At 39.6% G+C, this 16,389-nt stretch overlaps 1 protein-coding gene across 3 annotated transcripts in view; it reads right to left on the bottom strand.

The window, feature by feature from the left end:
• The window catches only part of rin2 (Ras and Rab interactor 2), a 79,916-nt gene that overhangs the window by 23,440 nt on the left and 40,087 nt on the right, over positions 1–16,389 (bottom strand). For 2 of the 3 annotated variants that reach the window (XM_062977913.1, XM_062977914.1), the window contains 4 exons: positions 16,018–16,129; positions 14,408–14,480; positions 13,404–13,495; positions 8,501–9,631 (listed from right to left, as the gene is read on the bottom strand). In XM_062977913.1, the coding sequence (XP_062833983.1) occupies positions 8,501–9,631; positions 13,404–13,495; positions 14,408–14,480; positions 16,018–16,129 (1,408 nt within the window). The remainder of the gene's footprint in view (positions 1–8,500; positions 9,632–13,403; positions 13,496–14,407; positions 14,481–16,017; positions 16,130–16,389) is intronic. The other variant, XM_016993094.2, reaches the window with a different exon arrangement.

The following is a 16,389-nucleotide window of genomic DNA, read 5'->3' as shown; positions in this document are numbered from 1 at the left end:
AGGCATTGAATGTTTGCCTTTGTGTTTGTGTGTGTTTGTGTATGCTGGAATCTGCCCTGAGTCCTCTCGGTGAGACAGGGCAGAATACAAATAAAGTATTATTATTATTTGATATACAACAAGATTAACACACAGCAAACAAGATCACTATGCTGACTGTTGTACTGGGTCACATGTTGAATACTTCCCCAGTGTCTAGGACTGTGTGATGTATTGGCAAATAATGCATGCAAATCCGAGTAGGGTGCAGAATAATGTGTGCAGATCAGAAAAGGGTGGCCTTTGGCAGGTGACAGATGGTAATTTTGTCAGCGCCAATTGTGTTTAAGTGCAGGCCAAGGTCTTTAGGCACTGCACCCAGTGTGTTGATCACCACTGGCACTACTTTTACTGGTTTGTGCCAGAGTCTTTGCTATTATTATTACAGTAGAGTCTCACTTATCCAACATAAATGGGTCGGCAGAACGTTGGATAAGTGAATATGTTGGATAATAAGGAGAGATTAAGGAGAAGCCTATTAAACATCAAAATAGGTTATGATTTTACAAATTAAGCACCAAAATATCATATTATACAACAAATTTGAAAGAAAAGGTATTTCAGTATGCAGTGATGCTACGTAGTAATTACTGTATTTACGATTTTAGCACCAAAATATCACGATGTATTGAAAACACTGACTATAAAAATGTGTTGGATAATCCAGAATGTTGGATAAGTGAGTGATGGATAAGTGAGACTCTACTGTATTATTATTATTATTATTATTATTATTATGACACAGCAAACAAGATAGATATGCTGGATTTCATATCACAAAATCACAAGTCGAACACTTCCCAAGTGTCTAGGACTGTGTGATGTATTTTCGGATGATGCGCGCAGATCCCAGCAGGGTGGCCTTTTGCAGTTGGCAGATCGTAATTTTGTCAATGTCTATTGTTTCCAAATGCCGGCTGAGATCTTTTGGCACGGCACCCAGTGTGCCGATCACCACCGGGACCACCTGCACTGGTTTCTGCCAGAGTCTTTGAAGTTCAATCTTGAGGTCCTGATAGCGGCTGAGTTTTTCCTGTTGTTGTTGTTGTTGTTGTTGTTGTTGTTGTTGTTGTTCTTCTTCTTCTTCTTCTTCTTCTTCTTCTTCTTCTTCTTCTTATTATTATTATTATTATTATTATTATTATTATTATGCTGTGAGTTTATCATATTGCCATGCCTGGAACCAGAACTTGACCTCAAACTGCTTTGCATGCATTTTTGAGAGATGCACATCAATGCACTAGAGGTATACAGGGGCAAAAAAAGGTAAGTGACAATTAGCAGTAGAAGTATCAATCACCTCTCCCAGGGGATCAGTTAGCCCCCTGCTGCCTAGCAATGCCCTTGGGACATTCTTTACCTAACCCCATTTGAGATCCTTTACTGGTTTCAGCAAGGGCAGGTGTCTATAATGCACTCTGCATTTTGTGCAGCCAATTTCATTCTGGATCTAGGATACATAGGGATCAGACACTGTGCATTTTTGACTGGATTCAGACTTTCTGGTTACTTTTTTTGAAGCACTGTATCACTCTGTATGTTTTGTGGCCATTGTGGCCTTGAGTTTGCTTCAAACGGCATTGTATGGTCAGTGTAGAAGGCCCTCCCCATTTGCAGTATTGGAATAATACTTGTCGAGTTATAGATTTTTTTGTCTACATTATTAATGATTCAATTTATACACTGCCATATCCTCAGGTTCAGGGCAGCTCTCTCATTTACCTCTACTCCTCAATCCACCCCATTTCTCCTCCAAAATGGGTAAGATATTTCCTATTTTCTGTACCATTAACTCTCACTTGTGTGCCATTGCTTCTTGCATTGCAGAGAAGTATACAACAAATTACGTATAATTCTACAGGCACCCTCCTCTTCATGCTCACTTAACCAAAATGAAGACATCTGTATCAACCAAAGTAGAAAAAGGAGAAGCATTCCCTATTGCCACAGACATCACAGTAATGGCATTTTGGATTTACATCTTACTGTCCAAATTTAGGTATTTGGCTTTTGTGGATTTGATTATTCATAGATTTTTAAGAAATATTATCTCAAGGAATTTCTAGGTTCATATGTTTACATCTCTGTGATAAACTTCCATCAAAAGCTGACCATAAGAGTCATATTGGAGGACATAGAGATTCAGAGAGTTGACCTGTTTAGTAATCTCTAGGTCTTCCAGTGTAACTCTATGGTCAAGTTGACCACACAATCATGCTTGAGGACCTAGGGCTTCCTGGAATGGTATTTTTGCTAGTTAAAAAAGCAGTTTTTATTCATGTTTTTTCCACTTCACGGGGGTTTTGTGCTCTTAAACCCAGTAAATATGGAGAAACAGCTGTATTTTATTTTTTTATATATCCTGCCTTTTTCCCAGCATAGAACAAAAGGCAACTAGATATTCAGCATCCTTTGGAAATTACCTCTATGATAATGCTTGTTTTGCAGATATCAAACCCAGGGTGGTGAAGCAGTATCGGGTATAATGCAACCCGCCACATGAACTTAAGTTGCTCTGCAAACAGGTGAGACCTAACATGTTGCATTCTAATTTTTTTTAATTAATTTCATGGATGGGAGCTAGTGAGTGCATTAAAAACCTCTGTTCCCATACAAGTTGCTTGGTTTTGCGTGTGAGGCAAAAAGGGTCCTATCAACTTCCTGTGTAGCAATTCTAGAGATCTTTATGGTCTGAAGGAACCAGATAAATCAACTATCAATCAAGTACCTTCAAGCATAGAGAGGCAGGCATTGGTTTATGGGTTAAGTTAACACTTCTAAAAGCATCTGAAGGAAGACCAGCTTTTCTTCCACGAATACATGGTGGAAATGGTAGTATCGGAACTGCATTATCTCGGGCTATTTTAGGAGTAATCTAGGAGTAATCTATATGTTATGTCAGAAAAAATACATCACTTTATTTACAAAAGGGACCCAGTGTGTTGCAGTGGTTTGAGTGTTGGACTATGATTCAGAGAGCAGGATTTGATTCCCCATTCGGCCATAGAAATCCACTGGATGACCTCAGACGAATCTCACACTCTTAGCCCAGGAAAACCCAGTGATAGGATTACCTTACAGTCGCCAGAAGTCTGAAACGACTTGAAGACACACAACAACAAAATTTTATAAAATATTTAACTTTAAATAGGATGCCCTTTGTTTATGTCTACAATAATGATCTCCCATGAGGAAAATCGGAACAGCTGTTGTTGCTGTTTTTCATCAAATTTAAAAAAAAACACAACTAGGAAGATGCAGAAAAGATGTTCTGTATCCCAAAGGAGGAAAAGTCCTCAATTCACCTACAGCTGTTTTAAAATATTTTATTTCAGTCTCTCACTCCTCAATTACATAGTTAGCTGTAGGATGAGGGGCAAAGTAGTGATCAATGATGTTTCCATACTGGGGAAAGTTGTTCCTCACTTTGGCATATGACTGACCAAAGATCTGTTTGACCCAGGCAGACAGAGCAGCAGCCACTGAGGATTATTTGCTAGAGGCCTATTGTGGCAGGGACAAAATGACTTGCTCTAGTGCTAGTGGGATGTTAAAAAGGGTAATGCTACTGACACAAATATTTGCTACTTGCTAGAAATTAAACCTTTAATTTCTTTTCAAGGGGACATGTATCACTATTATAAGTGTGGGGAGCAGGAGTGCAGCTATGGAGAATGTGGGCACTGCCCCGCAACAATAATTTCCCCCTCTCAATGAAACACCAAATTGCTAGCATTACGGAAAGTAAAACTTGAGTAGTGCATTTACAAATATTTAAGTATCAAAAGAGTATGGGTAGGCAAAGTTACCAAGGGAATTATGGAAACACAGCAAATATAAAAGTTGAAGGTGTTATCCATTTTCACCCCAGTGCTAGAAATGTGGTGGCCGAAAGAAATTTTCATTTTGGTGGTAACAATCTGAGGAAAGGCCCTCAATTTTCACTCAATCATTACATTGTTATCCTGGGCTATATGAGGAACTCCTGTCCCATTAGGTCTCAGCAAGTGAGAACAAGAACTGTTGGCCAAGTGTCCCATTGTCCAGTTGCATCTGTTGGATATCGTGCTAGTTCAGTGAGAAGTAAGAAGGGAAGATGAAGGGGATGCTCTTGCTAAGCAAGAGATATGGAATCTGGAGGACCAACATGAAGGGAAAGGAGTACAAGATGAGCTGTGGAAACAAGGATGAAGGTTGCCCAATAGAAATCCTTACACTTATCTTTAGGCAGGGTTCAAAAAATAGGGCAGAGGAGTAGGCATGGGGTGGAAGGAGACGAAGGCAGTTCACCCTTCTCAACATCAGACATGTAAATTCCTAGACTGACAGCAAACCTCTGTGTGCACATTCAGGGGAAGAGAGCAATTCCCATGGAATCCTCCCTACCACACAAAGTAAGATTTCTCAATATAAAAATAAAATGCTGGCAAGGTTACATTTATTTAATTACACTAATTTTTATTCCTGGGTTATAAATGTCATTTCCTAATTGGTTCTCTCCTATAAACATGGAAAAAGTTTATTAAACTGCAAATACTTTGTTATTGCAGGACATTCTGCGGCACATTTTGCTATCTATAATTTTTCAATGAATATCAGATAGAGTTTCAACCATTTCAACATAGTTTGTGGCAGCCATAAAAATGAAGTTTCTGGAATATAACAACTACTTTCAAAGTAAATACCACACAATTAAACAAGAAAACAGAAAATAACACTTTCAAACCAGAAACAGAAGAATTTTCAAATGTTGTTACAAAGTGTTATCAGAAACTTCTGAAAAATCTTGGCAATCTTCAAAAAAGAAAGTTACTGGAAAAGGGTTTGGACAGCTTTAGAAAGTAAACAAAAGAAGACAAAACTTATCTATCAAGGGCAATTTTTGTGACAACTTAGTGTGGGCTCTCCAAGTTCATTGCACTATCTTTCAGAATACAACTCCTGGACGGAAAAGCAAACTGCAAGCATGGTCAGTTGAGTTGGCTTTCATGCTCAGACACTAAATTTGCAAAGTCCAGCACTGGTTTGGCTATTTGGGGAACAGGATGGTAGGCTACTAAGTGTGCATGTGAAGCACATGGAAAACACACATATTAAAATAACATGAGATATTGTATTATATAGGTGTGCCTGGCCACAGGTTGCTATGGAGAAGTCTGGTGGTATGGAAAATAAAGTAATGAGGAAGTGGTGGTATTTGGTATATGTGATATGCTTGTATATGTACAAAATAAATAAGGTTGTGTGTGAACTACAACTCACATCATGCCTGGGGTTAACCCCCAGAAACTCCAAAGTCTGTTATGTTGGGCAAGTTTGGTCTAGATGCATCATTGCTGGAATTCAGTGTGCTCTCTGGGTGTAGGGTAAACTGGAACTCCCTCTATGGTGAGTCAGTCCCCCAAAACTCCTCCAGTAGCATAGTCTAGTGTTACTGGAAAGTAAGTTTTGAGGAAGTGGTGGTAGTTAGTATATGTTATGTCCTAATGCTTGTGATATGGAAGCCAGCGTTGCTGTGGCGTAGTCTGGTAGTATGGAAAATGAAGTAATGGGAAGCAGCCAGGCTTTGAAGCTGCAATGCTATTCAGTGCTAAGCAAGCTGGGTAACAAAGGGGTTTATATATCTGTGGAATGTCCATGGTGATAGAAAGAACTCTTGTCTGCTTGAGGCAGATGTGAATGTTGCAGTTGATCTCCTTGATTAGCATTGAATAGCTTTGAAGCTTCAAGGTCTGGCTGCTTCCTGTCTGAGGGAATTCTGTATTGGGAGGTGCTTGCTGGTTCTGATTGTTTCCTGTCTGGAATTCCCGTTTTGGGCCCTCCAGGTGTTTTAGCCAGCTGCCATCTTGCTTAAGGGCACATACGGGCCTTTTCCCCCGGAGAGGGGAAGAAGGAAAGCAGCTGGACGGCTGCCAACTTTGCTAAGGGCAAATTGAACTAAAAGCGGGCCTGAAAGTGGGACCTAACTGCATCCATTCTACAGTGTGTCTCTGAGCCGCAGCCTGACTCCATGGCTGGGCCTCCCTTGGTGCAGCAGGGACAGCCAGCTCACTACGGCTGGTTGGTGTGTTTTTTTCCTTCTGTTGCGGGGGGGGGGGGGCATCTTTCACGCATGCGCTGTTACTTAATCTTGATTTTGAGGGTTGTATGTCATTCCTGTTTATTTGTTTAGGTTTTTTTAGTGGAGGTCATACCTTGGATGTGTTGGTGTATTGTGGCCAAATTTGGTGGCATTTGCTCCAGGGTTTTTTTTTGGTTTTTTTTGTTAACTCGGTCTTATGAACTGACAGTACATTTTTGTACATATAGATTACTTGACCTCACAACAAACCACTAGTTACAGTCTCTTAATTTTATCTCCTTTTAAAAGGCCTAAAAATCCTAAGGTACCAGATCTTCTCTGATCTTGAAAGTTAAGCATGGCCAGGCCTGGTTAATACTTAGATGGGAAACCAGTTGCCATAGGCTATATTTCAGAGGAAGGGACAAAATCGCCTTTGAATATTCCTCAGAAAACCCTATGAAATTCACAGTGCTGCCATAAGTTGACAGGCACTAACATACACAAACATTTCTATACTGCCAGGGAATAATCAGTTGGAGGTTATTTTAAGCATGCCTAGTCTTAGAGGTATCACATTACGAGACAGACGCAAAGTCAGGCCAAACAGAAAATGGCACAATTTGCCTAGAAAGAAGAGCATGCATCTATTTCTCGAGTGCCAATTAATCCCCCATCTGTTTTTTTTTTAAAAAAATACAAAAACAAAAAACAAAACAGAGATATTGAATATGGCAAAGTAAAATGGATTAGGCTGGTCTCTGTTATATAGTCTGTGATGATTACATCCATCTGCCACATAGTCTGCTAAAATCAGCAACATCTGATGTTTCGGCTCTGCTGTGGTTTCATGCAAGCCTCAAGACTGGTGAAGGCAGCAAAATTGTTCAAAAGCAAAGTTTCTGCTTGCTTAGACTGCCTCTCTGCATAATTAGCAATTACTCACAGGTCCTCAATTATTCAACCAACTTACTCAGCTAAAAGACAATGCTCTATGCACACAGTGATTAACATTTTCAAAGACGTTATCTGTGTAGCAATCCACCAAGCTTACACAGTTTAAACTACATCCTTCCAGTAAAGAGCAAAATCCAAACACACAAATAAACCACAAGAAGCAATTTTAAAAAGCTCATGGACAAAACACAAAAGTAGTTTCAAAATACCACAAATCTCAGCATACAGTAGTAAACCACTAAACTTTTTTTATCTCGAAAAAATAACCAAAGAATGTTGCTTTACTAGCAACGTATTCCCTTAACATTAAATCAACAATGAGTCATGCATGTGGAAATAGCAGTTTGATTCAGGACAGGACAAAGTTTCAATACAGAAAAACTTAACAATTTCTGGAGAAAGTACACAGCTATCAGCCAGCATTATATAATAATCCCTGTGCTGGACATTCACCAAATTATGAGAACATCAAGGCAAAGGGGAGGAAAACAGCCCAATCAAATGAGCTAATAAGTAAAAGTATTTTGCCCCAAGGGAACACAGCTTTGAAGCTCCCCTTCAAGCCACTGGAGACAAATGATGATGGACTTCATACCAAGGAAGTAACTTTTGAGAGATAACCTTCCAGGATCACTTAAAATTCAGGTCTGCTTTAAAGTCTTTTCCAGGTCTTATGTATTATCATTCTGCTTTTACTGCTGAACTGTGGGATTCTAAACATTGCTGCACATTTTAAAAACAAAGCATCTTGTATTTTAAATATATTTTAAAGCATTTGTAGCTCCATAATGTAATCTTCAACTCAAAAATAATAATATAAAATACTAGCTTCCAGAGAAAAAGACGTCCAATATATGAGATATGATTAAATATATCTGACATTGGCCTCAGCTGATTTTATGTACATTTCATCAGATGTCCTACCTGCTCTAATGAATGTGCACAGGTTTGCAACCATGTAATGCAATCCTGCAAAACTATGGAACCAACCTTTTTCTTTTCATTGGAGTAAGCCCCATTGTGTTTAAACAGGATTTACTTTCGAGCAATTGGGTAAAGATTGCAGCTCTAGAATAGTTCTAGGATTTTTCTTCTTTCCAAAAACAAAGTCTAAATACATGTAATGATGTGTAAACCCATTTCTACCTCTCATATCATTACCACCTCATTTAGAAATCATAAGTCTTTGGGGATCTATTTTTCCTCTTATTTTACTCTGTAAAAGAATGTACATCATACATGTTTATACTGAAGTAATGGTCTGTTGTAACCAAAACCTTTTCCTGCTGTAGTGTTTTTGTTTTCCAGTATAGTGGATCTTACACCAGGAAAATTTTTTCTAATTCTGCTATTGCCAAAAAAACCTACACTTTTCAAGCTAGTAATGACAAGAATAACCTGTTTTCACTTTTGACAGGTGCCCCAAATTGCATGCTTGCTTACCTATTTGGTCTTCCGGAATCAGGGATTCAATGGGAGGATCTAATTCAGAGCTCTGAGACAAGTAACTCTTCACTTGGGTCATGAACTGCCGGATAGTCTGAAGCATGTCTGTGCTGGAAACGTGGCACTCCTTGTTCTCCAGCAAGAAACTCACATAGTCCTGAACCAGGCAACCAAAGTAGGTGCGCTTGTCTCGAGACATTTCGGCTATTTTCTTGACCATCCTCTTCTCTGGGGTCATGAAGGAACTAAAAACGCCACTCACTTTCCGCAGCTGGGACTTAACAATTTTGGGAATCACAAAGGAGCTGGTCCTTTTCTTCTTGGGCTTCAAGGGTGGTGCCATGCTCTCCTGATCACTTTCCCCCTCGTATTCTTCCAGGCTGCTGTTTGTGTCCCCGTCGTACGGGAAGAGCGGCATGCTCCTGTCAAAATCCAGAGAGTCAGAGGAGGATGTGGACAAGCTCATATCGCTTAGTCTCTGCCTGCCTCCATTCCACTGCACTTGTGACTCAGAGTGTGCAGCTAAGCTCTTTTTGCTCTCTGCTAAGTTTTGCTGAGGCGGGGCTCCACCTGGAATGCTTACAGCTTCTGAGCCATGCACTATGTTACAGCTTAGCCCTGCTCCAGCCGAGTTCTTTGCGTTGCTCTCTACTTCTAGAGAGAGTGCCTTTTTCTTCAGGCGGGGCGGTGGAATAGGAATTGGCCTCTTCTGCAGCACATCCAAGTTCCCATGTCTGCTGCTGTCAACAGTATCTGGCAGACTGGCCTGGTTTACAGTCCTGGACAGCTGAGGACTTGCAAGGAGGCTATGAATAGAAGGTGGGGGAGGCCTGGGTGGGGGAGAACGAGGCCTCTCTGATCCATTCACATCTTGAGTTCTTGGGCACTGCCTTTTCAAACTTCCACCGACATCCTGGCTATGCACTTTCAAGAAGAGCGGATTAATAAAACACAAGGCTCCGTTGGTCTGGCTGCACTCCAGCTCTGAAGGCGTTCTGGTTCTTATAGAATGAACTCCATTTATGAGGCAGAGCTGCTGGGAACCTTTAGAAATGCTCTCTGAAGGGAGAGGCTTCTGGAGGGGTGAAGGATTTTGCAGTTTCTTGTTAGCCGGAGAGCTCCAAAAATCTGAAAGTCATTATTCAGTTAGTGTAAGAATGCAAATATTATGCAGCTAGTGCTCAAAACACTCTACTCAACAACATTTGCTCTCAGACAAAGAGTTCTTTAACTTACTTTTCAGGACCAACTAAGATAGATTGCTCAAAAATCCTAATGGCATTCCCCTCCATCAGGATCTGTAACAGATTACCCCATGGCTTTCTTTTCCCAAAAGTAAAAGCAGCCACAAGGATAGTCACCTGAGGTCAAGCAGTACAGGATGGGGGATTCATCATTTTGCTTTCATGCTATTATCTTGATTTGATTTACCTCTTCCCCAAATGTTTTCCCCCTCACTCATGGGAGATTGTACATATAGATATTCAGTGTCATGCTTCTATGTTTTCTCCTATGGGGAAGGGAAATGATTAGGGTAGTAAAGATAAAGGTTTCCCCTTGACATTTAGTCTCGTTGTGTCCAATTCTGGGGGGTGGTGCTCATCTCCATTTCTAAGCCCAAAAGCCGGCGTTGTCCATAGACGCCTCAAAGGTCATGTGGCTGGCATGACTGCATGAAGCGCTGTTACCTTCCTATCAGAGAAGTACCTATTGATCTACTCACATTTGCATGTTTTCGAACTGCTAGGTTGGCAGAAGCTGGGGCTAACAGCGGGAGCTCACTCTGCTCCCTGGGTTCAAACTGCCAACCTTTCAGTCATCAAGTTCAGCAGCTCAGCGGTGCAACTCACTGCGCCACCGGTAGCTCCTTATTAGGGTTGGAGGATTTAAATCACACAAATGTCACAGAGAAGGAAAATAATCCCATTTTTAAACCTCCAATCTGATCCTTTCTGTCAACCTCCCCTTCTACCTTTAAAACAAAGCCCCGGGAGATCAGACACATGGATTTTTTAATGTCGCTAGGGCTCCAACAAAACCATGGTTTACTAGACAAATCATCTGATATTTATTTTAAGGTTCATTAGGATCTAGGGAGTATTGAGACCCATTATCTGAAAATCTCCCTTTAAAAATTCTGGAGATAACTGAAGGGGAAAAATAATTACAGCTCTTCACCAAAGAAATTCCTTAACCCAGCCAAATCATATCGTTAAAACACATTGCAAAAGGCATGTTTGTGACTGAACCAAAATATATGGAAAAGCTTTAGTAGTGTAGATGAATGAATCCATATGTGCTGGCAAAATGAGTAACAGGCATTCCTAGTATTGTAAATCACTGTGTATAGCTACAGCTAAAATTTTGGGAGCGCTGTGATTTATATCACAGCCATGAATGTGATCCTGTGTAATTGTTTGGAAAAATTATTTTCTTTTTGGAAGAAAACAATTGATTTAGTGAGAAAGAATAGCTCAGCAGCAGAACATATACTTTACATGGAGAAGCTTCCCGGCTGAGTTTTGGTCTTGGATAACTTTACATGAGAATCAGGAGAGATGCTGCCAGCCAGAGCAAACAACCATGAGCTAGACTAGTGGCCTGATCCTGTGTAAGCCCAGTTCACATTTTCAAAATGAATCTATGGCATCCAGGAATGGCTTCACTTCTCAGAGAGCATAGTTCCCGTGGCACACGTTTAAAAAAAAAATCATATACTCCACCACAATATTTCCTGCTGTGGCTAACCAGATGCCTCTCAAAAACTAAAAAGCATATCATGAAAGCATTTTCTGTGGCTTCCTTGCAAATGGTATGTGGGGGCAAAGCCTCCGAACAGGATAGTTCAATTCAGTCACTAATATAGCTTTTCTCTATGAATTTTCCCTTCCCATTGCTGTAGGATGTCAGCTCATCTCACAGTTGCCAAGGAAGTCCAAGAGATTAGCCAATTATGCCATAGCTTCTGCTAGTTAAAAAATGTGAGAGCTTCAACCCGACAAACCCTAGCACCACTCCACCTCCACTCCTAATTTATTTCTTTGGGTATCTCCAAGTTTGAATGTGTTGAAAGAGAGACATGTGTTGAAAAAGATAATATGTATCCATGCTATCTAGACCATGCATTATTTACAAGCTTTTATCATGGCCCTTTACATCTTGCATATGCAAGGTCATATGTAATTGGAATGCACACACTATCCTTGATATGTATATTTGCATACATACCATGAAATATACACACACTCAAATGGTATGGCCAGCATTCCACAGCATATATAATCTCCAGCATACCATATAGATCATTTGACTGCACACTGTCTGTACACGTGTATTAACACCCACTCACATCTAAGTCTCTATTTACAACTAAATTGTTTTTGGTGGACGGGTGATGAATAGCAAAATTGTAATCCTATCTGTGTAGCAAACTATATCTTTTTTGAAAAATTCAGATTTTCATTCTTAAGTTGTACTAAGGACATTTTATCTTATTGATTAATCTAACGAGAGAGGTACAATATATATGAATGCAAGAATTGCTTTATGGCAGGGGCAAAAGGGGCAAATTCGTTCATAGACAAGAAGGGCCATCTCTATTCTTTTTAGAGTGATCTAGAAAAGAATGCCAGACCTTTCCAAAGGAATCTAGAACAGAATGTCAGAATTCTACAGAATGCTTCTTTTAAATTCTTCATTCAATCAAGCAGTACACTCTGCTAAGCTTATCAAGGCAGAAATGCTAACAGCTTATGGTACTGTGTTACTATCTGGGCAGAGGCCATTGGGGGCGCTAGAGAGAAAAGGATAGTCCATGTTATTGGGGTGGTGCTGAAGGAGGAAAACAATTTCCCCCATTTATTGCTGGTTATGTCCCCTTTGCCCTTCCCATATCATAAAGGAGGGAAAGAAGGGTTGTTTCCATGACAAGGACATTGGTGTGTGTGTGTGTGTGGGGGGGGATAACAGGAAAATGGAGGAAATAGTTTTCCTCCTTCAACCCATACTCCACGCCCATAAAATGGACTGTCCTTCTCTCTCTAGTGACCCCTAGTGGCCTCTGCCCAGATAATGGAACAGTTCCCAGTTTAGTATTTACAAATATTCTTTACAACAGTAAGCTTATTATGAAGCAAAACGAAATATATCTTGCTGAAGCAGAGTGCATTGGTAGAGGATGAAGAGATGAGGCAAGGGAAGGCAAATGGGTTACACCTCTACTACCTTTGCACTTCTTTGGAGTCCTGATCTCCAGCCACTGCTGTGGCTTTCTGCAGCACTTAGAACATGGGTCAGCAGTTGAATAACCCAGAGCAAAAAATCAGGCATTGAAAGCAAGAACTGGATGGTTCATGGGCTGCACATGAACTGCCAGAGCCATCAGTGCAGACCCCAGGTCTTTCCAGGTTTCTCCAATCAACTCCCCAGAACTCTCCAGGGTGCCAACTGGCCATGTAAAAGCTGTTCCTTCTTGCACTAGCCTTTCAATTGTGTTGGGGTTTTTTTTGGGGAGAAAGCAGATGCACTTCAGATGATCAATTGCTCTCACTTTAACTTAAAGAATGGTTACTAGTTTGCCAATTAGATGCAAAAAATGTATAGGGAAAATGGAATGTGTGGCAACAGGACAACTGACAGATGCATGGGAGCTGGGTTGTTGACCTAATACTTTCACAATTTACCTCTTGACATGGCTCTCCAAGAAAATTAACTGTGACAAGGATTATATGAGCACTGTCTAAGCCTCTCTCCACCTTCAAGACTGTGCCACCTTCCTGCTAACTAAATTTTAGAGTCATGAAGACCATCATGCTTTATTGATTTAAAATCGCTTCTGCTTTTAATGGCTCTGCTGAGGTAGTACTAAATTAACACTGAGCAAACCAGCAGGCGTACTTACTTAGTCCAAGCTGAGCCACCTCTTCAAGTTCAGCTTCTGTTGTTGCTGCTGCAACCACATGAGGCAACTTCAAGGTGAATGGCAAGACATCCCTGGTTTGGAAATAAAGAATAACAGCATTAATTAGTTTTACACTTTCACATCACTATTTTTAATATATATACCAACTTCAGCTAAGTAGATTTCCATTGGATGAGTGCATGTCCTTCCTTAAAACCTTTTTCTTAAGTGTTAATTTCTCTATTGGTTTGTTTAGAAAAGGTCACTAGGTTCGACCAAAAAGGACATGAAACAACATACTTTTCATACAAAAGGTTACAAGTTCAATTCCCATGAGTCTTGATAAATGATCTTTGATAGCAAAGATAGGGAAAGAATTTTGGCTTATGTCTGGGATAGATAGACCCATGGCAGCTGTGGAAGTTCTCGTTTTTTTTATAAAGGAACACCTTCTGATATTAAGGACCAAGTAAAGCACTGCACATCTTACACAGTATTTCTTGAAGTAGACCAGTCCACATATTGGGCAAGATTGCATTTATAAATCCAGCATAGTTTTGGGGGTTACAAACAACCACAGAGATCAACATTTTGCACTATTTTCCCATGGTGAAGAATCTTGAGAATTATCTTTTAGAAAGCATTTATTTGAGACACTTAAGAATCACTAGTTCAGTGGTTCTCAACTTGTGGGTCCCCAGATGTTTTGGCCTTCAACTCCCAGAAATCTTAACAGCTGGTAAACTGGCTGGGATTTCTGGGAGTTGTAGGCCAAAACACCTGGGGACCCACAGGTTGAGAACCACTGCACTAGGTGGAATTATCAATAACAGAGACTACATGAAGGAAAGGGATGAACTAAGAAAATCTAGACCGAGAACAATAAATAATACCTATTGGACTCTGTTCTCTCAAATATCTGGCAAAAATACAGATGTATCTATTTCATGTACAAATTCAGCCACAAATTCAGTTTATGGACTATATTAAAAATGCAACATTACCTGCTAATACAGTAGAAAGCTATAAGCCTGAATAAATCGGCAAAACTTATTCCAGAGCTTTCCAAGGAAAAGGCTACAAAACAGAAGTAAACAAACACAGTTGCTCAATACATGTTCTGAGAAATGTTGCTAAATCGTACCTTATACAAACACATATTGTCATTTCTAATAAAAATGTTCACAGAGCCAGCCATCTGGAATATCACAGACAAAATTCTGTCGAATACAACTGGGTTATTTAGATTTAAAATTCTTGAATGTCTCAATAGTCACAAAACCATGATTGCACAATGAGTCACAAAATATCTATTTCACAATAGTAGCTGGCCCTATCCTACACCTTAAAATCATAAGCCTTTTTGAAATATTACTTGTTTGCCTGAAACTACTTGCTATTTTAGTTACAAATCTCACAAAAAACTTTTATACTGTACGAGTAAGGCCATTATTTTCTAATGAGCACAAACAGTTCTTCCCAGAAATCAATGACTGTAACATATATGTAAGCACAATAGTTTGGACTCTGAATATGACTCTGTAGACCAGAGTTTGAATTTCTACTCAGCCATGGAAACATATTAGGGGGGACCCTGGGCAAGTCAGAGTGTTTCAGCTTCAAAGGAAGGCAAAGGGAAATGCCTCTGAAAAAAGAAAACTCTGTGGTAGATTTGCCTTAGGGTTACCACAAGTTAGAAATGGCTTGAAGGAATGCAACAGCAAATATGGAAGAGCTACATTGATTGAATACATTCATATTAATGTATTTAAAAAGCAGATGTACTGACAATAGCCAAAATGACTATACAACAGAAGTCAGCAACCTGTGGCCCTCTGAAGGTTGTTTAACAACAGTTCTTAGCACCCCAACGAACATAGCCGATGATAAAGGTCATGAATAGTCTTCTCTTATACCAACCATCTACAGCTTGGGAATGGGAAAACTTCAATTTATTATTTTAGAAAAATTTAAGAATTACACATTTTGGTGCCTCAAATATTAGACCTGTTTTAGGGATATCTGATCTGCTGATTCCAAAAATGGCACCAGTTTTCACCTAACAGTTCTCGTCTTTGAGGTACAGCACATATGCCATCCAACAGTCACCATCCACTCACCCATAGAAAACCATGATAACCATATCTAAGAAATTAGAACTGATAGGTCGATTCAATGCAATTTTCTGAACCAGTACCCCAAATAACCCCAGGAACGGGCTTAAAAACTAAGACACAATTTTTTGGGGGGTGGGGGGGGTGGGCTGTGTTGAATTCTTTATGAAGACCTTAAAGAGGACCTTTTGTTTTTGATCTTCTAATTTTTAAACTATTTTAATTTGAAAAGTAATCATTTGAGGAAACAATAAGTGTGTCACACATGTGCAGACATTAGAAATTACATAAATATGACTAGAAAAGATACTGCTCTGTAATCTGGACTATAAATAATTTCATTTAGGGCAATACAATCTTTCTGCCTTTATAGAATATCACTTTATTTACTCAAGTAATTTCATCAGAAATTATAGTCAGTCAACAGATGGATGTTTCTACTCATGAAAGTAAGACCAAAGAAAGAAACACATTCTTAAAAAAAAACACGCCCTACTTACTATATGTGCTTTCTTTTATTGCAAACTCCTTTAGGAACAATCCACAGTCATTTGGGAGACGTAGAGACAAGACTTTCCTCTGCATTTTAGTGGATTTCCTAACAAGGAAGGTCTATTAAAATAGAGATTATAAAAAAGCAAGACCTTGAATAGTCATCTTAGCTGTATCTTGAAGAAATGATTCTTATTCTTTTTCCTTCTTTCTTTTTTTTGGCTATCTAACTATACAAGTAATCATACTAGACTATAATTGTTTCATCAGGTATACAACCTAGTTAAGTAACTACTCAGTTAATAATGTACAGCATTGCCTAATCCCCAAAATCTGTCTTGGGTTTTGCCCAAATTGTCTTGTGAAAGACACAATACAGA

The sequence above is a fragment of the Anolis carolinensis genome, chromosome 4 (genome assembly GCF_035594765.1).
Source record: "Anolis carolinensis isolate JA03-04 chromosome 4, rAnoCar3.1.pri, whole genome shotgun sequence".
NCBI classification, from domain to species: Eukaryota; Metazoa; Chordata; class Lepidosauria; order Squamata; family Dactyloidae; genus Anolis; species Anolis carolinensis.
This window is presented reverse-complemented; position numbering and strand designations above follow the sequence as displayed.